Source organism: Pteropus medius, unplaced genomic scaffold, assembly GCF_902729225.1.
Source record: "Pteropus medius unplaced genomic scaffold, Ma_sr-lr_union100, whole genome shotgun sequence".
NCBI lineage: Eukaryota > Metazoa > Chordata > Mammalia > Chiroptera > Pteropodidae > Pteropus > Pteropus medius.
Genome location: NW_024356333.1, coordinates 3,514,519 through 3,539,526, shown reverse-complemented (window position 1 = coordinate 3,539,526; position 25,008 = coordinate 3,514,519). Strand labels below are relative to the sequence as shown.

Here is a 25,008-nt window from a genome sequence, read left to right as displayed (position 1 = left end):
AGACTTCCTTTGCACTTTTGTTGAATAGCTAGCAGTCTCTGCCATAACATTTATTTCCTCTCCCCTAGAGGAATGGAGTAGATAGGTCATTCCTCCTCCTCTGTGCTTTTAAAGAAAACAATTGTCATATTTTTAGAAGAAAATTGAAAATATAGATTTAAGGTTGCCTTAGTCCTGTGTAACAAAACCTGACCCAAACTGGTTCAAAAACAAGGAATTTTAATTTTCCACATGACAAAAGTTCAATGCTGGAGCAGATTTATTAACCTGATGATTTGTAAACCACTCTTGCATCTTTATATGTCCACCTGGTCCTGAGGCTGGCTCCTGGCTCATGTCAAGATAGCCACACACTTTCAATTCTCACATTCATACTCTGCAATATTCAGAAGGACGAAGCCATCTGTTCTGCAGTATCCCTCTTAGGACTCAAGAGACCTTACCTATAAAGCCCTATCAGCACACCTCCTTCATCCACTTTGGCCATAACTGGTTCACATGCCAACCCTTAAACCAAGGAGTGGCAGAGGAAATAGAGTCGGCGGGGTTGACTTGTCTTTTCTGGATTGGCTCTGTTGCTGAGGAAAGAGTCCCTTCCCTTGACTTATAGGGGAGGAAATGGACCCCTGAGTGAAATCAGGGTTCATTGAACAACAACGTCAAAAGAAGAAATGAATGTTGTCAGGATAGCAGCCAAGAGGGTCGGCTATAATTCCTAATGTAAATCTCTGCTTCTAGAAGAACGATACTAATGACAAACTGATGTATGAAATATGAAGAATACTAGGTTTTCTTGGTAGTGATTTGAAGAAGCAAACAATATTACAAAGTCCCACTCCTACTAAATTTATGCTTTGTAAATTAAATTTAAAGTTATATAAATGCTGTTCTCGACCTCAACAGGCTACTTCATTTTAGGATTAAAAGTAAAGGTTATTGTATATTTTTTTTGGAGGAGGGGGTTATGGGCTAGCCAGATTGTAGCCATACCATTTAATACTTTAAGTACAGTATATATTGATAAATTATTGATAATTCATTTTCTACTCATTAACTCAGTAGTTTGAGTGCTTATAAAATCAAGCTTACTTTTCTCTAAAAGTTAAGGAAACATTTTGTTTTAATAAATTTCATAATCTCAAGTTGTGTCTTTGATTTAAGAAAAATAATTTGCTGAAGAAAAGTACAATGAATAAAAACAGCATCTTTAATGACTTTGTTACCCATCTCCTAATATTGTCATCTTCATCTATAATCCTTTTGTTTGGGCTAGAAAGCATTACCGTAGGTGGTATCTCTCCTAAAAACATACACTTAATCTTTGGAAGAGCTAGACATACATAAACTCTTTCTATAAATCTAAAGTTTTACTGTATGCCATTAAGTTAATCCTTTACAGTTAAATGTTGCATATTTTAAAATTCTTTTTATGCCTAATCCTTTCATAAGTGTATTGCATCTAGTTTTGTCATTCAGAAACTCTTTTATAAGTCATCCCCTGATCCAGTGATCCCAAGAAATAAATGATTAATAGCAGTGAGCAAATTTGCATCTACAGTCTAGTATCCTTTGTGGTTCTATAGAAATTGTGTAGCAACTACATACACACAAAAGCTCAGTAAGTCAAACAGTAATCATGTTTCCCAAATAAATTTGCCTTTAAACCCTGGAGCCCCATTATAACACAACTTGAAATGGTAGGAAATCCAATAAGGCATATCAACAAAAGCAGTTTTCCAGGAAAATTCATTATAATGTTTTCAATGTTAATACTAATCAATGGCATAAACTCTAAGAAAAATTTAACAGGGATATCATCAAAGGAGCATTTTAATAGAAATGTAATGAAAATACTGAATCATGTTTAAATAGGAGAAAAAGGAGATATCTCTTGGCTTAATGAGTTTTGAAAGAGAAGAGGTTTGAAGAATAAGTACGAATTTAAAGAAATGAGTAAGAAACAAAGAAGAAAATAGATACAGAGAAGCAATAGAGTGAAACTGATAAGAGAAAATAAAAGAATTTAATATTTTTTGTTAGTAATAAAATAACATCTTTTGACTGTGGTCTTTTTGATATATCCACAGAAAATAATTAATCTCAGACTCCCTCCCTTATGTAACTCTATCAAATAATTTTTGTCTGAAGAAACAACTGATTTCATCTTTAGTAGTATAGATAACTGTCGTCAAAGCAAAGTGCAGGCAAAACCTGAGAAAAGTATACTATAGAGCTTTAAAAAGTTAAAAATAGGGTTAAATCTTGCCTGTGTTGTCCTCTCATACTGGGAATAATTTCGTCCTTGCCTCTTTGTGTTCGGGAGGGATGTTGTTGTTGAGAAGGACTGTAGTTCTGTGTTTGTTTTCACCATTACTAGTGTTGTCAACCGCCATCTGCGTGGTAGAACTTGAAAGTCTGGAGAACTCTTCTTCCATTCATGTTATCCTTTCACTAACTGTTCTCTGGGGCCTCAAGTTCCCTTTAAGTGCTGCTCCCATTAAATTCTTTAAAACTTTAAGCATCATTAAATGTTAATGTCTTATTGTGAATTATTTTATTTGATACTTTGCAGTGTATCTGTTAGCACTGTATCTGTTGAAAGAGTAAGGAGGAGTGGACAGTCACTGAAATGGAAGACAACAAAGAGAAACATTTATTGCCATTTTTTTTTTTTAACCAAGGGCCAGCTCTAGCACAGATGTGTGTAATTAATATAAAAACAATTTGGATACATACATGCATACGTGTGTATTTGTATAGAGAGAGAGTAGTGAATTTTTATATGCTATATATGTTTATAGGTAATTATTTGTATCTCACACATAGCTTATTCAGCCCTATAAATATTGGCTACTGATCTATTGACATTTTCTATTTTGTTTTTAAGGAATATCTCATTAAATGGATATCACAGAAATAGCATTTTGTCTTCATTACTGAAAGAAAAATTTAAACACAAATTGTATGAGATATTAACAATGGCCATTTCTGCTTTATTTTGTAGGAAAAACCATCAAAAGGGATATGGTTGTCTGTTTACTACAGTGCAGCAAATGTTTTAAAGCAGAGCTTAGACTGTGCACAAAACTTCTTGTTTGTATGTGTGAACCTCCTTAACCCCAAGACTCAGACTTCCATTCTCATAATTCATATTTCAAAACTTTTCTAAGTTTCAAGAGGAAAATATTTATTGAATTATCAAACAGTTGTTCCAAATTTTGGAAAAAGAATTTCACTTGGATTTTGGAAAATAAAAAGATCTCTATGGAACTGTGAAACTTCAGTAGGAAAAGAGAATATTTCTAACATAAATATTAGAGCTCCGTGGTAACTTTCAAAATCAGGAGTTTTGAAACTAGAAAACCAGAAATTAGAGAAGAAAAACACATTTAAAAGTTGCTGTTTTATTTACCTTATATTTTTAAATAAAGAACATTATCTAAATTTTGAAACCACATTATTTACAAGGTAATTCAAGTGTCAAAATACGTAGTCACTCTTATAAACAAAAACAGGTTCTAAAATATTGTTTGAAAAAAGTAAGTAATTAAAGTTTTGGTTATTGAGTCTTGAGAGGCTGTGTCAGGTCTAAAAGCTACGCTGTCTGTCCTGAAAAGCAAAGCGGCTTTTCCTAGGATGTTATCAGGGCCCAGGTTGTCCATCCAAGATGTGTTTGCTGTGTGGCTCCAAAGGAGCCTGCTTTCTGCCAGGGTCACGTGAGAGTACACTACTCCAGCTGTTGCCACTGCAGATGGAGCTGCTTGTCTCCCAACTAACATTATAGCTTCATTGTTCCGGGCCTCCCACTTCAGCATCTTGTACTAGTAACACTTGCTTAGAAGTTTAAAGTAATCAGAGTCCTGACCTTACTTTATTATCTCCACCAATCCCAGGCTTTGCATTTTGCTTTCTGTTTGTCAGTGTCTATAAATGCTCTTTCCACAAGCCTTCCCATGCCGTGTATGAAAGCTCTGTAAATAGCATCCACCATCACTTACCACAGAGCCACCGGGAAAAACAGTTTTGTCTGGCTTTTCTCATATGTCTTAAACTTTGCACTTTTTCTTTTATTTGAGTTTGATTTAGCTAATATATTCCTAGCCACAGCATTGTAATTTAGCAATTGAGACAGTTTTTTCATCTCAAACTCTTCAAAATCTCATCAAATTTAGTCATAAAATATGAAAATTGGAAGCAGGTCTTTGTTATAAATGTAGACTTTGAATTGCAGTTAACTAAATTTGGTAATTTTAGATATATATAAAAAATAGATTACATTTAATACATATATTTAAGCAGATGTTATGATAGTGAATTCCTGTGTTCAATAAATATTAGTTGCTTTCTGGAAAGCAAATTCATGAGCTATAAAGAAATTATGACATATTATGCTGCTGTGAACAGAATCACAGATGAGGCCTTGAGTTCAAGTCTCAATTTGAAAGTCTTTATCTGATGTTATTGGACAAGCCACTGACCCTCACCAGCACCTGAGGTTCCTCCGCTCACAGTGAGAGGCCTGCACTGGAAGACCCCCAGAATGCTCATTTGCCCTGAAATGTTAATTATTACACCGAAGAAGAGAAACAGTAGGCTTATTATTATTTCCTTTTACTTTACTTCTCCATATTTTTCTGCCTTCTTCACTGGTGAGCAAAATAAGCTCCATCAGTGAAAGCAGCAAAAATATGGAACAATAAGTAGAATGGGTCCTAGAGTTACCAAGCACGGCACTGCAATTTGTCCTAAATCCATTAATGCTATTGTAAAAACATGACCTTGTTCTTTTTCCAGGCCTGTGTCAGTGTTGCCAAGTGGGTATTTTGAATATTTATTATTTCAAATCAATTAAACAAAAACTTAATATATGATAATAAAAAACTCATGTGTATTAGCAGCTTACAATGCACCAGATGCTATCTTAAGTGTTTTACATGTGTTAACTCATTTATTCTTCACAATTCTATAAAGCACGCTACATCATTACCTCTACCTTTTGAGAATCAGAGAAACTGAGGCTTAGAGAAGCATTACACTCATTTATGCTCATTTTCCTCAGGATAATTCAAATATTTCTTATATTTTCATTTTTATATATGTGGTAGTTTGAAATGGATCTCTATTTTCCTGTTTAAAGAAATGAATGCAAGGTAAACATAATCAGTTCTCATTATTCGCGGATGTTATGTTCTATAAAGTTGCCATGAACACTGAATTAGAAAATACTGAACCATTGCTCCTGGGGGAAATATGGGGTTGGGTTCCTACAAGCCTCTCTGGTCACTACACTTTTGTCAACCAGTCAATATATATCAGTGCTTTATTCGCATTTCTGTTTAACAGCACCTTTAGTATATATTGTTGATTCATTAGCACTGAACTCACAGTCAACAGCACTATAACTTATGCCTGAACAAAGCTTATCTAACACTGTGTTTTCTCCATGAGGCGCATAACAGTTTTCTTGTACTTGAGAACACAAGACAGCACTTCAGCACTCCTCCTGGGAGAGAGGCATTTTAAATAATGAAATCATCCATAAAACACAAAAATGCAAAAAATATGGCACTGAAAAGATCATGAATGGGAACGTTTTCAGAGTGTGAAAGATGAAATAAGAAGGCAGAGCATTGCCATGTTCTACCTTAGCTGGGAACATGAGTACCAGATGTCTCAAATTTTTTGTCCCTCTGCTCATATCCATGAATGATAGCAAAAGTACCATGATTATTGATTTGAGGGGTACAAATAAATTTTAATGAATAAGCATATTTGTAAATACAGACTCTGCCAGTAATGAAAGACTGGCTAAGTCTGTTCATTGGTAATAGTTTTTAAAAGATATAATTTCCTTTTTAGAAAATCTTTTTATATCCAAAATCATAGTAAGTAAAGCTCAGATTCTTGATTTTCCTTCCTTTTCCTTCCTCCCTCCTCCCACCACTCCCTCCCTCCCTCCTCCCTCCCTCTTCACTCCCTCCTTCCTTCCTTGCTTCCTGTCTATTGTAGTTGTATGTAAGTATAGAGTGGTATATCTTTGGATCACAGATCCCATTAAAATTTATTGGATTTTTTTTAAACCATACACTCTCTCTTCATTTAGCACTAACCAATATGTTTTCAAAAGAATTTGCCTGTTGAGAAATAAAATCCCTTGCTGATTAGTACATGCTGTAGTGATTCACAGGTAAATTATATCATGGAAAATAAATTTAATTTTTTAGACATTATCCATTTAGTCTTATATTTTTGACAGTATCCAAGTTTAAAGAGATATATAATGCAATAAAAATATCTATGGGCACTAGATAGCAGCCTATACTTAATACAAAATATAAAATCAGCTGTTTAACATTTTAAAATAGGGAGATTTCATTAAAATGTTGTTTTTCTGACCTTTCTTAAAAACTGAATGTTTGAATAAAACCAGATTTGCTGTGTAGCTTCAGTTTGTGACCGGTGGGTGGAGACTACCTCTCTTATACCCATAATACATCCCAAAAACTTCCTGTTGTTTCTCCACCATCAACCAAGTTTCTTAGCCAGTAATTTGGCATCTTTTCCCTGTTGATTTTTTAATCAAGGAGGATATTGTCGTTTACTTATATCTTTATCAAAAGTGAGAAAACGAAAGGTAGATTCATGGTTTTTACAAGCCAGTATCCCCGATTTGTATGAACTGTAATCTCCTCTGAGCACTGAAGTTGTAACTTCCAATTTCAGGAGCTTCCAGTTGTTTTAGCCTCATCAGGGTTAGTTCTCTGCACAACTGGCAGGAGCATTGCTCATTTATGGAAATGAATTAACTCAGCCTGCTAACCAGGGCCTCAATGGATGTGCAGGTGTCATGACGTAATAGCTGACACCCCAGTTCACAGTGAATTAGATTCCCTCCAATGCCCAAATCACAGAGCTGTGTTGACGACCCAGCCACAGAATATTGTAAAGTGTTTTACCAGACAGGACCCAACAGCTCTAGAGGAGGGAGAAAAAGACAATGTGTCACAACAGGTGTACATTCTGGGCTTTATGAATTCTATTTTATGGTTGAGGTAAAAGACTCACCCAAAGGTATATGAAATCAAACCAAAAATAAAGTAAAGCTGTAATGTACTACATTCTGTGCATAAACTGAAAACATACTAAGCATGTGTCCCAATCTCTTGCAAGTAAGAGCAAATCATTTGAACCAACTCATTTGGCTTTAGGAAAGTACAGAAAGTAAGAGATAAAAATGACAGTCTTTACTAGTCACCTAGTACAGACTGCTATTTGTTGAGTGAACTTTGTAGAAGTTGTATACTATTTGGGTAAATATTGATTTTGCATTTTTAGGTTGCCATTTTTTAAGGTATAGATTTGAATACGATATAACGTTAAAATGTGGAATAGCTAAAGAAGTAACAGACTTTTGAGGTTCATGTGTCATGAACCTCAATGAGTGAATTCAAATATTTAGCATATTTCAAAATAAGAATTTTTGATATTTTGGTATTGTTTTTAGGATAATTTCAATTTCTTTAAAAGTCCTGATGCTTTTCTAGAGTAGGATTTGTCATACCATTGGAGAGAGCTGTGAATGTGATCTCCTGAATTGTGGCTAGGTGTAACCTTTGTCGACACTATTAGATGGTCAGCTTTTTTGAGGCGAGATCTTTGCCCTCTCTGCCTCTGCACTTTCTTCCACCCGCTCCGCGCTCCCACATCAACACAGAAGTTATCCTCGCAAGATGCGAATCCGTGCATGTGGTTTCCCTGTAGGACATCATTGCTCACATAGACGTATATCTTCCATATGGAGCAGTAGCTCCTTCATCTTCCAATTCTAACACTGCCCATGACACATGAACCTTATATGTTAAATTCACAGAGAACTACTGAGCTCTTTTAAAACAACTGAATATGCCCGTATTTACTTTACTCAGTTTTAATTCTGTCCGTATTTACTTTACTCAATTTTAATTCTCTTTTAACAAGAGAGCTCATATAGTCTTTCTTAAAACTCACCACTTTACCTCCTAGCCCTACATTCTTGGAACGATGCTGTGGAGGTCGGTAGAAGACAATTCACTGAATGCTAGTTGATTTCAGACATTCAGTAATGGTTTCTAAAATGTACTGTAAAGGAGCTTTTTGCAGATCTACAGAATAACTCTTGCCAACAGTTCTAAGATTTTTTTTCTTTTTTGGCCAAAAATTTGATATTTACTTTACTTTTTATTCTAAGACTTAGTAAGGAAATTTTCTGTACTTAGTCTTTTAGTGAGGCAAAAAAAGTGTGTTTTAAAATGCAGTATATTGATAGAAAATTTAAGGTTATAGTAAGGCCAACACGTCATGAAATGACTGCCACTGAAAGGATAGTTTATTACTCACAGCTCCTAAGAGGAAGGGGTACATCATATGGGACAAGGGGCTCCCTAAGGGGAAGCACCAGCAGTCAGGAGGTAGAAGGAGAAGGGGGAGGGTGGGAAAGAGCCTTTATTGTAGTTTCTACAGGAAGGAGTAGGTGAGGCATGGTAGGCAGGTTTAGAATTGTCTAGTTAGAATAATTTCAGTAGACTGTGGGGCACCAGAACTGTCCCTAGTTGCTTGATCCCTGACCCTGGGGTGATTAGGTCAGGTGGACAGTGGCCCAGAGTGTGAGAGCCTGAGAAAGGAAGTAGCTGGGCTGTGGGCTCTGAGTTGGTTGGTATTTATTTGGAGAACGTGCTTTCAGGACTAGGAGATGTAGTCCTTCCAGGCTCAGCAAAGCCCAGATGACAAAGCTTCAAAATATAGGAAATAAGAGACATGTTAAAACAGAGGGAAAGTGGAAGCAAGCCGTACCAGCTTCAAGAAATGGCCAGGGTGGTTGAAACCCACGTCCACACACACCTGCCTCTGCGTCCACCATTCTGCCTTTACTAATATAGATCGTTTATTTTTTCTTTGGTACTATATAAATTACCACGAAAACATTGCCTCAAAAACAAGTCCTCAAATCAAATTGCCATCTTTTATTCTATATGGTATTAAAAGTTGGCCCCAACACTGTCGACAATGTTTTAAATGGAGCTAGAAACAGAAGTTTAACTGAGTAGTGATCAAAAATATCTGAAATAAATGTTAGAAATAGCATATCAAAAGATTCTGGGGGCTTCCTTGATGTCTGATTTCTTTTCTCATCTGTGGAATATTTACTTAGGATTTATAATTCTAGATAGTCTCTTCCCTAGCAGAAATATGGATTGTAATATTATATAGAATGCAAGTCTAATTTATTTGACTTTTTGTTTTGCAAAAATAAATGAAAATTGCCTCCATATGGATTTCCTACAAATAGATTTTATGCTAATTGTTGGAAATTGCTTATTACTTCTAAATTATCAGATGTATTAGAGCTATAACCCTGCTCAAAAGTGGATGACTCTGATTTTATGATGTCCTGCGGGATATGTTTTGTGCATGTGTGTGTATGGGTGAAAGAGAGAGAGAGAGAGAGGAGAGAGAGAGACCTCATTTTGGCATGAGTAAGGAGAACCTCAGAGGTTTTTTTTTTTTTGTATTTTCATGTTCAATAATATAATTTTTATAATTACTAATATTCCCCTGTTCATTTAAATGAACCAATTACATGATTAGACAATATAGTTTTTTCATGAAATAATCCAATAATAAAAAATATGCAACAGCAAGGCCATCTTGCTTCTTAATAGTCTAAAATAGAATATGAATAAATATTTATCTCAAGTTAGTGTAAAACTTAGTTAAAAATGTCTTTAAAACTTAATAACTTTAATCTTAAACTAGAGAAGATTCTATTAAATGTATTCAATTAAAAGGAAATATATATTTAGTATTTAAACTCATAGTATAGTTAAATGCTTTAGTCTTTGATTTATAAACAAATCCAATATGACTATAATAAAAATATTTTGTGTTTTAATCACTTTATTGATATCAGAAACTCATAGTTGTAATATTTATGCAAATGCATGCCACTGGATCATGCATAGGTCTGCACTCAGAGAGTAAACTGCATTGCAGCAGGTATAATTTTGAAGGAAAATAAGAGTAGTGGTATCTCTTTTTTCCTTGTTGTCTCAAACGCCAATTATGTTTAAATTAATTTAAGTATTTATTGTGCCAGCAACATAAAGTGGAACAATCCAGAGTGTGTGCATTAAGAAAGCTTAAGTCCACAGAGGAAATCAGACCCATAAAGACATAATTCCCCTATAAGATGAGAAGTAATGTAATAAAGTGTGTGAGGGTGCCCTGTGACAGCGAGCAGGGGCTGTTTCATATGAGAGAAGATTTCCTCATATGAGAAAATCTAGGTGAGGCTTTTCGGAAGCTTGGAGGATGCATAATCTTTAACTAGATGGAAAAATAGCTGTTAAAGAAAGTCCCAGATTTCTGTCTTAGTGACTAGATTATGAATACAAGAACAAAAGCAGTGGGGCCCAAAGAAAGAATTACTCCTTTTGTTGGACAAGTATAGTTAGGTATTTCTGTGAAAGGTCCATGTGGCTCAGTCTTCCAGGCCATTAAATAACAGTCCAAATTTTATGGACAGATGAAATCAGATTTCTCTGGTATTATTATTGTTCTATCATGAGTTATCAATCACTTAAGGGCAAAGCAATACATTTTAAGGAGAAATATTGCATAAAATGTGAAATGCTGACCTCCATAAAAAGAAACTTTAAGGTGTTTTTTTTATAAGTGATTTTTCAGTGCTCTCTAGGTCATTTTTTTAAAGGATTTAAAGAAGGCTCATTTGCTGCTGTTACTCTAAATTAGCTATCATTGACACATTGGAATCTGTCTTAACTATCTAGGTTTAAACCATAGATACTATATTGAAAGAAAAGGTAGTGGATTAGAAAAAAGGAATTAATCAGATCAGAGCAGTGTGCAGAGAGATGAGATAGATTATGTTCCACCAGTGTTAATGTCTGTCAATTAAATAATACCAAGTCAATTGATAATGGAATGAATTTTCCCTACCACCGCAAAAAATAGTAGCCTGATAGTATCATTCTTTTTCTCTGACAGTTGAAACCTTGGATGTATGAATAGTTGTGGCACAGTGGTAGATTAGAGTGATTCTTGAAATTTTCTCCTATCTAGTGATTCTAATTTTTAATGAAAAAGTATAAAATAGTAATGTTTATTATACTTTAATCCAATTCATTGAAATATGAATGACAACATGCAGTCATTCAACAAATACTGAATGAGTAATGACTGTTTCCTAGGCACTGTTCTAAGTATGAGCTTCGTGATGAGCAAAACAAAGTCTCTGATGTGCACATTCTCAGAGGAAGAGACATGCTGTAAATATGTAGGCATATAAATATGTTAGAGACAAATGCTATGAAGAATAGAGGTGAAATGGAGAGAGTTAATAGAGAGTTAAGATGGCAGGCATGCTGTTTTGTGAAGAATGGACAATATATCTAAAATACTGACATCTTTAAAAAATATATGTGTGTATATATATAGATAGCAAGATAGATTTGCATTTATGTAATATTTGCAAAACTAAGCAAATTCCACCTCGTAGTATTTTTAAACTTTAGTTTCAGATATATATTTCAAACTCTTGAAAGTAATTTGGGTATTTATTTACAAAGATTACATAATGTTACATTCCATGCTAGTTAATATACATCTTTAGTGATATCTTTAATTGAGCAGTTGTCACTTTAGAAATTTAAATAAGAAAATAATTGTGAAATTGTTCAAGAATCTCACTACAAAAATGTTCATTATAGAAATGTTTGGATTTGTAGAAAACTACAAATAACTTAGATGTACAAAATAAAAAAATATTTTTAAAAATGAAGCTGATATGTACAATGATATACTATATAGCTATTTAAAATTTTATTGAAGAAAAATATTTCATAACAAAAATACTGATGTATATAAAGAAAAGTGTTAGCAGTATTTTGATATCTGTGTGGTATCATTGTCAATCATTTAAATTGACTTTTTTTGTTTTCTTACACAATGTACAATTTTTACTGAGAGTACATATTACTTTTATGATGATAAAACAAAAATTGTTTTAAAATATTAAGCTGTATACATTATCACTTACATATTAACACTGAATCTTTAATTAAAGTAATAATCAGTAATCAAATAAATAGTGACAATTATTGTTACTGTTTTTAAAAGTCATAGTTTATGCAAAAACATTTAATTAAAATCAGAAGAGATTCAAATCATAGCAAATCCTTGTGGAATAGGTTACTAAGAAACATTTTATAAGATTACTTTTTTTTATCAGTAATTCATTTGCGTGGAAGAATATATCATACAGATGGATTCAAACTATATTTATTTATAGAAAATTTGTTGTCTGCTACATAAAAAGCAATCAAACAAACAAACCAAGCTTCTCAATACTGTTCTACAATAAAAAAAAATGGGAGCCCCTAGGGAAAATGGCTGCTTCTAGGTCTGGGGCAGGGAAAATGCAAGATGAGCTTACAAAATCTTGTAGTGCCAGAAAGTGACAGAGAGGAGGAAGAAGAGAAAGGAAGAGGAGGAGGAGGCATAGCAAAGAGATCTGGAAACCAACCTAAACGAGCTCCCAATGGCCAAAACTAGAACAATTTGAATAATAATAGTATTGAATTAGACTCAAAGAATAAAATAAACATGCACAATCCCACAATACTATAAGGAAATCATTGAATGAATGAAAGAATGAATAGAACAAGTCTTCCTTACAGAAGAATTCCAAGTAATATATGTACACACTTCCCCCTCCAGGAGGTAGAGAATAATTCTCCTTACCTTGAGTATGGGCTGTGCTATGGTGACTCAATTCCACAGAATAAACTAGAGAAAGGAAAGAAAAGTAACTATGGTGAAGAATCTTGGCAGACATCACCTTAAGCAGCATCACTGATGGAAAGTTATGTTGCAATTGCATTTGCCCTAATGGAAAGTGATGAGAGGGACATCATCATTCTGTGGTGTTCTCCCCAAACAATAGTAACACCAGTCTAGTCCTAAAAACACTTCGAACCAACTCAAAACGAGGGAAAATCTACAAAATGCCTGACTGGTACTCTTCTAAAGAGTCAAAATTATGAAAGACAAAGAAAGACTGAGAAGATGTCTCAGATTGGAGGAGGCTAAGGAAACATGACTAAATGCAATGTGAGATCCTTGATGGGATCCTGGAATGGTTGGGGGAAGACATTTGTGAAAGTGGGTAAAATCCAAAGATTGTCTGTATTTCCGTGAATAGCATTATACCAAAGTTAATGTCTTAGATTTGACAAATGTACCCGCTTATATAAAATGTTAATATTAGAGGATTCTGGGTGAAGGGTACATGGGAACTCTCCATTCTATTTTTTGCAACTTCTCTCTAAAATTATTCCCAAACGAAGTTTATTGAAAAGAAAATTGCAAAAATAAATTCTTATTAAAGAAATTAGACATGCAAATGACAGCATATTTTTAGCTAATCAAAATCCTGACTAGTCTGAAGGTGTACAGTCATGGTCATCTCATGAGGGTATGTGGTAAGTGGCTCTCAGGAATAATGTACTAAGCCTGGATTATCCACATGGCAGCTTTGCACGGGGCGATGACAGCTCCGGACTGGAACTGAACTCCTTCCACGCACTTGACCAATGCAGTGGTGGGAGCGGCCAGAACAAGCAGTGTGAGTGGCGGGTTTAAAGGGAGGGAACGTTTTCTGCTTGGTGTTACCTTTGTCCTTGGGCTTTGTCCTAAGTTAGACAGTGGGTGACCAGGGAACGGGCACAACCTGGCTGGTCGGGTTCAGAGTTCGTTTCCTCTCTAGCAGCGAGTGCCTTTTGGTCTGGAAAGTCAGCTTATCTCCTAATACCCACGGCTAGGACACTCTCTCTGTAATTATGAATTGTCCTTTTTTTACATTAACTAAAAGAGTATGTCTGTGATCACTAGAGTTTGTTTCTACTGTGTCTTAAACTTTTATGCCTCGTAATATTAAAGCAACTCATGTGAGAGACTCTTTCAACATGAAAGGTTTATAGTTGAGATATAATGTATATTTTATTGTTTGTAGTAAAAGTCATGTATACAGAAGTCCTGGGTATTAATTTTAATATTTGCACAAAATCTTTTTTCTGTGATATGTTAACACCAACAATTTTACTGTCGATGTTCCTTTCTTTTGAGATTCCGAAGCCGAGGGAACTTATGGGTTTTTTGCTTGTTTGTTTGCTTCATTTTCATTTTTATTTCTCTGAAGCAAGAGACTTTTCATGGCGTTCAGTACAAAGACCTCGGATCAATTCTTTGTGTTAAACTTGGTTGCCTCTTAGATTTGAGTGCAAATCATTGAACGCTTTAACAAATATTGTAGAAAATATAATGGGTAAAAAATTTTTTTAAAAATTCTAATTTGAAAAAAATATGAACGTATAGCAACCCAAACCAAACACAAAACCCTATAGCATATGATTCCTATGTGTATCTATTTACATACATACACATTCTGTACTGAAAATTAAAATAATCCGAAATGTGCATTATCAGTGGTTATTTTAGGAACATAGAAGTATGTTCTTTTAATTTTACTCTTTAAGCCTTCCCATTATTCTCAGATCTTCTACAAGAAAGTGAAACACTTATGAGCACACAGGAGATCAAAAGTCATTCCTAAGTGCTCATTTGTTTACTTCGGGGTGCTTATTCAAATACGTTTTCTATGTTTTTCAAATAAATAGGAGATATTGCAGTTTCAAATTATATATATACATATATAATTACTTTATATAAGTACCTCGGTGCATGAAAGTCAATAAAACATATTAAGTAGCTAAAATATACAATTTCTGCACATTATTATTACCTAAAACTCAAGCTTTCATTGTACATTTTGAAACATAACGAAATGAAACGATATCCTCCACTCTCTCTCTATTTCTAACATATATGTATGTACATATATATATATATATACACGCACATGTACATACATATATATAATTATGGATTATTCCATACATTAGATAGATAAGTTAATGCATAAAATCTAAAAGAATATGCACCAAGCTATTACTCATTAACACTGGTGATTTCTTGTGCTTGGGATTCACATTCTATACTACTGTATTGTTTAATTTCCTTTCAACAGTAAGCATATATTTCATTTTTAGTAAAAAATATATATAGCAAAGGTATTTTTTCAAATATTAAAATCTTTAGCTATAAAAACTCCAAAATATCCAAGTTCAGAAAGTAGACTAAGTAACTGTGAATTTTTTTAAAGCCTTTTCTATCATAATGATTTGATGAATTGGGCACATTACCAGCTCTCTGAGTTATTGTTAGAAACAAAATTGTGGAAGTACTGTGATTTTGCATTCACTTTTTGACTAGCCATTATTGTTGTTCAGATTGCTTAAACAGTTCAACCATACATATTTAATCACTGCAAAGAAAACTTAATTCTAGGGAGTGATAAGCAATCAGGGTAATGGGGGATAAAAGGTGGCTTGTCCCAAAATAACCACAACATATTATTAGAGGCGAAGTAAAATTTAATGTATTTTTGTAGGAAATAGAACAAATTCTGGATTTCATAATATCCAAGACTCTTAAAAGTTTATGGCATGAGTTTATGTATACATTACATGTTATAGATTATGCTAATATTGTGGTTTAACCTACAATAAACAGATGTTCAGAGAAGCATTTAACCCGTTCAGAGAAGAACACCTTTGATTTCATAATGTGAGAGATCTGGCTTGCAAAGCATTTTATCAGTTTCTCAACTGACCATTGACCACTGACCATTTGTAGGATGAGGCTTGGTCCATATGACCAGTGTTCCTTCATGTTTTTGTCAATATCCTAGGACTGTCTGAAGAAATGAACTATTCCTGTCCTTTCTGTCACTTTTTCCTTTGCCCTAAATACAAGGAAGAAAAGAATCAACATTTGTATAAGTCACTATTCTGCACCAGAAAGCAAATGTAGATTTTGATTTAGGAGAAGCTAATAGGAGGGATGAATTCTTCCTTTTATCTGAGCTAGGGAACATTCACCTCCTGAGAGATGAATGGGGAACATTTTATGTCAATTAATATATATTGAATGTATGTAAAACAATGATGTGTCTATTATTCAACTGTCACTATAACGAAATTGACTACAAATTTATTTCCTAGAGTTCAGAATTTATTCCTTCCTTTTGACTTTCATTTATACACTTTTTAAGATAAAAAGTAATTTCTTCCAACCGCTGGATTATAAATTCAACCTGGAATCTGATAATCAGATTCCACTTTTTTCTCTTTTATCTCATCACAGATGATAAAGATATTGCAATTGGAATTCAGCTGTGACAGTATAGTTGATTAAGCTAGTCTAATTGGCTTTGCAGTGTTAGCAGAAACCAAAATTTAATGGCTGATTTTCCCCCATAGTAAAATAAACCTCTATGATTCATAGTCTCAGAGAACAGAATTCTGTTGATTAAGAAAGTCTTTTTATGGACAGTAAAGAACTGGCTCTTAGAATTTAAACTTCAAAGTTGTATTTTCTCTCTGAGCTTTTTAGAATGCAAGAATTCCACTGTTGTTTAAAAATATGAATATTTGGGATAATGGGATAAATATTTTTAAAGGAGTCAAAATTTATCAAGGATTTGAAGGAAGAACTTTAAACATTGCTTTTAAGTAATGTTTAAAATAAGTGTGTTCATGAGTCATTTCATAGAATTAGATAAGAGCAAAACTCATAATGGCAAGTCATGCACAAAGAGTGAATGTAGCTGAAGAAGTATGGACCACAGCTGAAGCCACCATGGGGCTGCGTCCTCTTGTTATGGGGGAACCAAAGTATTTCCTGTGGTGACTGGAGTAAATAAGTGCCAGAGCTAGGACAGGAAGTGAGAAAATATTTCTCTTTCAAGCTTTAGACTTGCTATTATTTTTCTCCAGTATTTCCCTGTGGAGTTCTTTTAGCAGGACCTTGCCCCAAACTGAGAGGCAGGCTTCATCCAGTCTTGTCATTCCAAATTAATTAAAGCTATCCAGTTTGACTCAGTTTTCTATGATTTCAAATCAAAAGCTAAAGGAAATGGATTTTTAAAAACACTTTTAATGACGAGGATTTAATTATGATAACTTGATCTGAGTACAAATAGAAGCTGATTATAACTCATCTTTGACCATTCCATGAATTGGTAACCCACTAACCAGTAGGATTTAATAAATAAGAGCATATCATTTTCCATTATTGGTGTGAATAAGAAGCAGTTATGAAACACATCCCCACCATCATCTATTTCTGAGGACGGTAACAAAATTGTTCTTACTTCTAAAAAGTTTATATAATTTCATGTCTTCAATGATATATCCTAAAATCAAGTTGGAATTTCAGATAGACCTGAGGCCCAGGTACAAATAGAAGCTCCTTAAAATTTAATTAGCTATAAATTCTGAGTATTACCATAAAGCTTACTGAAAATGTAGCAGAATATAAAAACCATCAGAAAATGAGTATGCTATCAAACCCTACATTGCAAGTGCTTTCATTCTTCTGTCAAAGAAAAGCTAATTTGTGGGTAAAATGTTATTTAAAAATCATAAAACTAGCCTCATTTAAAAAGGAAAACAGTAAGATCTCACAGTACCTCAGGGATTAAAATTTTTGCTCTTTTCAAGTAAACTAGACTGCCAAATTAAATTTGAAGTCTATAAATTATTGATGGAATTCATGTTGTTAGTATTATAATTGAAGTAAGGTTTAATATTGATAGAGGTTTCTATGACCAGTTTTTATGACTGCTTTGCACACAGTTCACTTTAGGAAACACAATAAACCAAGAAAAGAAATAGAACAAGAACCCAAGACTCCAGATTTCTCAGAAAGAAACACTTATTTCTCATTTATTCTGGGGAAACACCAGTCGGAAGTTGATATAGTTCACACTGGATGAAAACATGAAATAACTGAACTGTAATGTTATTTATTTCTTGTTTTAGGGGCTGATGTTATCAACTTTGATGGCCATGTTGTGTTACCATATAGATTCAGAAACAAGAAGATGAAAACACTGAAAGATGTCATTGCCTTGAAATTTAAAACCACTGAAAGTGAAGGCGTGATCTTGCACGGAGAAGGACAGCAGGGGGATTACATTACTTTGGAACTGAAAAAAGCCAAGCTGGTCTTCAGTTTAAACCTAGGTATTTCTGACTTTTGATGTCATTCTTTCTATTTATTAATATTCCCATTAGTGAAATGCTACTGTTGTTTAATCCTTAAAATGTAAATTATAAAAAAGCTCACATTGTTATCAGTTTATTTTTAATCAATAGTGGTTGGTATATCTTGATATACTTATTCATCCAAAAAGTATTTATTAAACACCTGTACTGTGCAAGGTGTATACTAGCATCCTGGATATAGCACTGAAAACATAAAGTCGTTGAGTTCACGAATTTTATGACCTAGTGGAAGAGTCAGACATTATATTATCTATTATTATTTTAAAACAACTAAATCAGAAAAACGACTCAAATAATGATAAGTACAGGTGACCATTGAAAACAGCATAGCAGTTAGGGGTGCCAACCGCTGCTTCCACAGTCAGAAACCCACATATAACTTGACTCTACCTTTGACTTTTTACATCTGTGGTTTTAATCAACCATGAATCAAAAATACTGTTTTTGATCCAAGGTTGAGAATCCTAGGTTGGGAATGCAAAAATTTGTTTTTCATCCATGTTTGGTTGAGTCCGCAGGTATGAATACCTGGCTGCATTTATTGGAAAAATAAAACTGCATTATTATAAGTGGACCCACACAGGTCAAACTCATGTTGTTCAAGGGTCAGCTTTAGTATGAAATCGGTTAAATAAGCTAATACTATAGTGCAGAGGCAAGAGGGGTCAACATTAGAATACGTACTGAGGAAAGTCTGAGGAGATGTTCAAGCTGAGATCTGAGAGATGACAAAAACTAGCCATGAAAATATCAGGAAGGAGAGCATTTCAAAGGAAGAAATCACTAGAGGCAAAGCCCTGGCATGCGTAAGAAGCAGGAAGGAAGCTGGTATGGATAGATGCTGTGAGTAAGGAGAGAGCAGGTGAAAATCACAAGTTAGGGATTGTTCAGAACCTCTGAGATCTTGTAGGGCATGGTAAAGAGTTTAGATATTGCTTTTTTAAGAATAGAAAGCTTTTGGTAAGCTTTAAACTGGCATTGCGGTCTTATTTTTAGGAGTTTACTCATTCGTCTGTAAGAGAAAATGCTTCTGTCAACGTGAGAGTCAAAGGTAGACTTCTGCATAGTGCATGTGAGAGCTGGCCCTGGACTGCAGAAGGTGGCTGCCAGTGGAGATGCTGAGAAATTGGTCCACTTAGGAGATGATTTTAGTGGCAACTAATTGAATATTTAATAAGAAGGGAAGAGAATAAAAGATCATTTCTGGGGTATGACTTGAGCTCCAATGGACATTAGTATCATTTTCAAAAATAGAGAAAACCATTTTTTCTACAGTTTCTTCTAATACAGGATCGTTAATTTCCTCCAGTAGAGGAAATACAGAGATCTGTTTGGATAAGGGTGCATTTTAATTGCCATTAGGCATCAAAGTTGAGATTTCAGTAAGGGAGTCGCATGTTATGAGATTGACAAGAGAAGGTGCTAATTGGAGACCGAGAAGTGGACAGCAAAAAGGAGGAAGAATGAATATGATATCACCGGGAGGAGGGAAACAAAAGAGGTATCTGCTGTGTTGAATTCACTTAGAATGTCACATAAGAAAACCAAAAAGACAGGTTACTATTTGGCCACATAGAAGTTATTATTGATTTACTCTCAGTGGAATAATATATATGTAATATGAAAAAAAAAAGTCTGCAAGGAAATAGACCACACTTTTTAATGGCGGGGATAGTGGTTAATTTTTATATATTAATTCTTCATAATATTCTCTACTCAATATTGAACACATATTTGTTACTGGTGAGGAAAAGAGCCCTAAATAATTTTTGAAACTAGGTTCAATAGGAGGTAAGAAGGAGAGAAGGAGGTAAACCAGAAAACAAAATGTAAATTCTTTATAAGAAAACATACACACACTTGCACACGCACATATACACTCAGAGCAATTGGATTATATCTAAAAAAATTTGTTTTTCAAACCTTTCTCCTTTTTTTTGAAAAGTGAAACATAGTCAGCTTTCAAAAGTCACGTTGTTTTACAAAGGTGTAATATTACATTACTGCTCTGAAACAAGTAACTGATCGTATGACCTCACAAAAAAATCATTACCATTTCACTGGAAAATACCTATCTTACAGATTTTTATTGACTGACTAGCACTATGACAGCCATGGAAATGGTCACTCATTCATCGTCACTCTTTCATGCCATTACCTAAATATCAGGCATATGTAGCTGTGCTTAGCCTTCTAGTCTGAATATTTAAATAAAACTAAGTGTAGCCTTTCACTCACTCAGATTTACTCTTTCTTCCCCGCCCCCACATACATACACAGTTATGATCACACATCCACACTTGATTTCATCAACAAATGGAAAGAAAATTTGATCTAGGAAACCCATAAAAAATGTCAGGTAAAAGCATCATTAACATCTTAAATGTGCAGGGAAAAGGAAATAATTTAATTGTTTAGTCAATCATATGTTTTTCTTATTTATGCTGAAATGATATATTTGTATAGCATTTATTTTTGCCTGACTATGAAAAGCAGTCCTTCATTAGACAAAATACAAAATGATATACAATATATAGACAGCACCCAGAGATGACCTTAGTAAACATTTTGGATTCTCACAGCCTTTTACTCTTATTTATAGTCTTATTGCTATGGAGAACTCATTTCAGAACTAGATTAATGCTACACGTATACTTCTGCAGGTTTCTAAAGTAGAACTTAGGTAAATTTTCCATACCATTAAATATTACACTGTACTTAAGACAATGGCATTTGGAGTCAGAGATAACTAAAAATTGTCATACTGTGTTTTCTTGACCAAAAAATAATAACACCAACGACAATAAAAGATTAACAGGTAACATTTAACGTCTGTTCACTATATGCCAGGAGGTGTATTAAATTCTAAATTCTTTGCATTGACTATGCCATAATCCCCATGGCAACCTTGTAAAGCAAGTATTATTTCCACCCCACTTTTTGCATATGAAGAAACAGAGGCCCAGAGAAGTTGTCAACTTACTTAGGATCACAGAGCAAGTGATGGTGGAGCCAGCATCCGAACCCAGAGCCCAGGGGACACCGTCTTTTTAAGGAACCTACCAGTTTTTTTAATAGCTCATTAGTTTTAAGGGAGCAGACTGTTTTCATCTTGAGTAGCTTTTACGTCCTTTGAACATAAAACTTTTTAAGGGTAGTTACACGCTGGATTTCCTATGGCAACTTCAGTAGACAGAGCGTCAGCCCATAGTGCTGTAAATAAAAGGCTTAGTACACAGCCGTGGTGTCATCGCTTGTTTCTTTTCCACTTCCATGACTCAGGAAGCAACCAGCTTGGCCCCATATATGGCCACACATCTGTGATGATGGGAAGTCTGCTGGATGACCACCACTGGCACTCTGTGGTCATTGAGCGCCAGGGCCGGAGCATTAATCTCACCCTGGACAGGAGCATGCAGCACTTCCGCACCAACGGCGAGTTCGACTACCTGGACCTGGACTATGAGGTGAACCTGAGCACATGTGAACTGTGCTAAACGCTGAGTGGCTGCCTCAGTCTCCTGCTTGTATTGTTGTTAATTATGTGCCTTCCTACACCATTTTCATTCTGTTCTCCAAGGAAAAATTAACTTACGACTTCAAAACCAAATTTATTAATATGTCATTTTATTCATTTCTGAATTTTTAATAATAAATTTTTGAAATATTTTAAAGATCTTAGTAACAAAATAACAGTTTGAAGAAAGGGACCATTTATCATGTTATCAGGACCGTTTAACAAGTCCAGAATAAATTTAAGTCATAATCTTTCCATTGGTAATTAGTTATAATATTAACTACCTGTTCTTGATAATGTACAGTGTATATACATAGGGTTGCCTCATATTTATTACAAAATATTGAATAAGAAAGCCTGAGTTCTCATTTATATTAAGCCATTTATAAATTTGTGACCAAAGATGGTTCTTTTGACAAGTTCTATTTTTTCAGATATAATTGTCATAAAAGAGATAAAGTAAAATATAGAATATTTTAAAGAAATTTTCTGTAAATGGGCATTTTTTACCTTCCAGGTGATCAAAGATTTAGAAATTATCAATGATCATATTGGTCCAGCAAAAACTACATATTCTCATAATATACTGGGAGGCATATCAGGTTTTTTAATAAATTATATGGAGAGTGCTTCAATCTAAAAATGTCCATAAAAATGTTAATCATATTTAGGAATAAGAGTTCTTTGAGAAGATATTTATCACAGAATAATATATACTAAGAGAAGGGATGACTAAATGAACAAGAAGAGCATAGCAGTAAAATAACAGGATGAAATATTACTTAGCCAGAGGTTTCCAAACTTTCTTAATACATGGAACCCTTGATGTATTACTAATTTTCCACAGCTGTCCTAGACCATTCTGTAATAATTAGAACCAAACAACTTAATAAATGTTTATGCCATGACAGCTAGGTGGCCATTTGAAAAAATACACATAAAAGAAGAGATGGTTTTATTTTATTCTTAAAATAACAAGTTATTTAATAATGAGATGTGTGCACCTCCATTGAACAACATCTCAGATGTTGGAATCAGATCTGACACTGCTATCCTCATTTTCTGTCCCACTTTACTTTCATTTGACACTTTTTTTTTCGAAATTCACAAAGACAGGACATCATCAAAAGCAATGGAGCAGGATCTTGGAATGGTGAACTAACTCAAGCTAGTGTTAAACACAGTGTCCAAAAGATACCAAGTATTACTGTGTTCCTTTTTAAAATGTAAAGTATACCTTTTTGAGTTTGTTGTGCCACCTCAGTGTTGCTTGGCTCCCAGTATTGAAATTGTAGATACTTACATATACATACACGTAGATTATCCATATCTATATCTATCTATACACATATATATATATGTGTGTGTGTGTGTGTGTGTGTGTGTGTTTTAGGAATGTGGAATATACTCATCGTAAAATAATAAGTGAAAAGGGATTTATGACTGTTTTCTATTTTATTTATATGTTTAAATAGTTTCTAAATTTTCTGTAATAGGTATATATTACATATATTCCTAAATAGGAATTTATTTGTTTTTAACATTTTATTTTTTTAATTTTCCCCCTCCTCCCTCCCTTCTGGTAACCACTAGTCCATTGTCCATGTCCGTGAATCTCTGTTTGTTTGTCTTGTTCATTTATTGCTTTTAGGTTTATATCCCACATATGTGCTTTTCAACCTTTTCTGTCTGGCTTATTTCGCTTAGTATGATTATCTCAAGGTTCATCCATGGTGTTGCAAATGGCAGTATTTCATCTTTTCTTATGACTGAGTAATAATATTCCATTGTGTATATGTACCACAGTGTCTTTAGCCAGTCATCTATCGTAGGACTCTTTGGTTGTTTCCATGTTCTGGCCACCGTGAATAATGCTGCTGTGAACATTGGTGTGAAAATATCCTTTCGAATATGAGTTTTCAAGTCTTTAGGGTAAATACTCAGTAGAGGGATTGCTGGATCATATGGTAGATCAATTCTTAGTTTTTGAGGAACCTCCATACCGCTTTCCATAGTGGCCGCACCAATTTATATTCCCACCAGCAGTGTACGAGGGTTCCTATTTCTCCACATCCTCTCCAACATTTGTTATTACTTGTCCTGTTGATTATAGCCATTCTAACAGGTGTGAGATGGTATCTCATTGTGGTTTTGATTTGCCCTAAATAGGAATTTAGAATAGAATATGCTATATAAATGCTGGTATAGATACTTTATTAACATTAAAAAAATTGTTATCAGGAAATAATTACCCCTCCAAAAAAGATTTATTTTAAGCAAAAATGATTGCCAAAAAGGAAAGAATGTGAAAATCCCAGAAATTTCTGTCTTCTCTAAATTAATATTATTCTTGGCTTATGTGACTTATTTCCCACTTTATGAGAGAACTTAAAGATGAATTATTCATTCTGCATTAATAAACTTTGAAGTATCACAGAAGAGGTGAGAAATCCTCGAACATTAGCAGTGGGCAAACACAATTCCAGTTTTCAAAGAATAGAATTGAAAATGTAGGGTCATAGGCCCCACTGCGTTTGCGATGACATGTCTGTGAATATTCATGCACACAGAACCCTTTCCATCCAGGGTCAGCAGTTCATGGACACTTCGAAGCCCATCTGTATACAATACCATGTTTGAGAACCTCATCTGTAGACCACACTGCCTGGGACATTTCTGTTAGAGAAAGACACTAGGAAGAAATGTCAATTCACTGAGAAAGAATCAACTTATTTCTCTTTATAGTACTGCTGATTATATATTACTTTCCTCCAGGATACTGCAGTTATTGGCATGAACTGCAGTGAAAGTGGTTGGGCTTCCTTTATGTGTGTACATGTTTATCTTCATACGAAGGGCCTCACTTTGCCTACTCGTTTAAAGTAAGTTAGAGACTCTGCTAGAGTCTGTCTCACTGTTTTTGCACTTATCTCCTTGACTCATCCACACAGTAAATACACACAAACCTTAAAAGGAGCCAGTTATGAATAACAAAAGACACTCCCGTCACTCAGGAAATCCAAGGATTTTAAGAGCTCTGTGCCAGAAACTGAGGACAAAGACCAAATATATTTATTACACTACACCAATATACAGTATTTCTATCATAGGGACATAATAACTGTAAATAACTTTAAGGGCATACATGATAGTAAAATGTAGAGATGAGTTCTGAGTAGTTACTAATTTTCTGTTTAATAAAATTTGTTTAATTTAAAGCTTATATAATTTGATTTTTAACAATGG

At 34.2% G+C, this 25,008-nt stretch overlaps 1 protein-coding gene across 1 annotated transcript in view; it reads left to right on the top strand.

The window, feature by feature from the left end:
• The window catches only part of CNTNAP2 (contactin associated protein 2), a 1,613,390-nt gene that overhangs the window by 722,223 nt on the left and 866,159 nt on the right, over positions 1–25,008 (top strand). The window contains exons 5-6 of the mRNA XM_039861152.1: positions 18,000–18,203; positions 21,528–21,712. Of these exons, the coding sequence (XP_039717086.1) occupies positions 18,000–18,203; positions 21,528–21,712 (389 nt within the window). The remainder of the gene's footprint in view (positions 1–17,999; positions 18,204–21,527; positions 21,713–25,008) is intronic.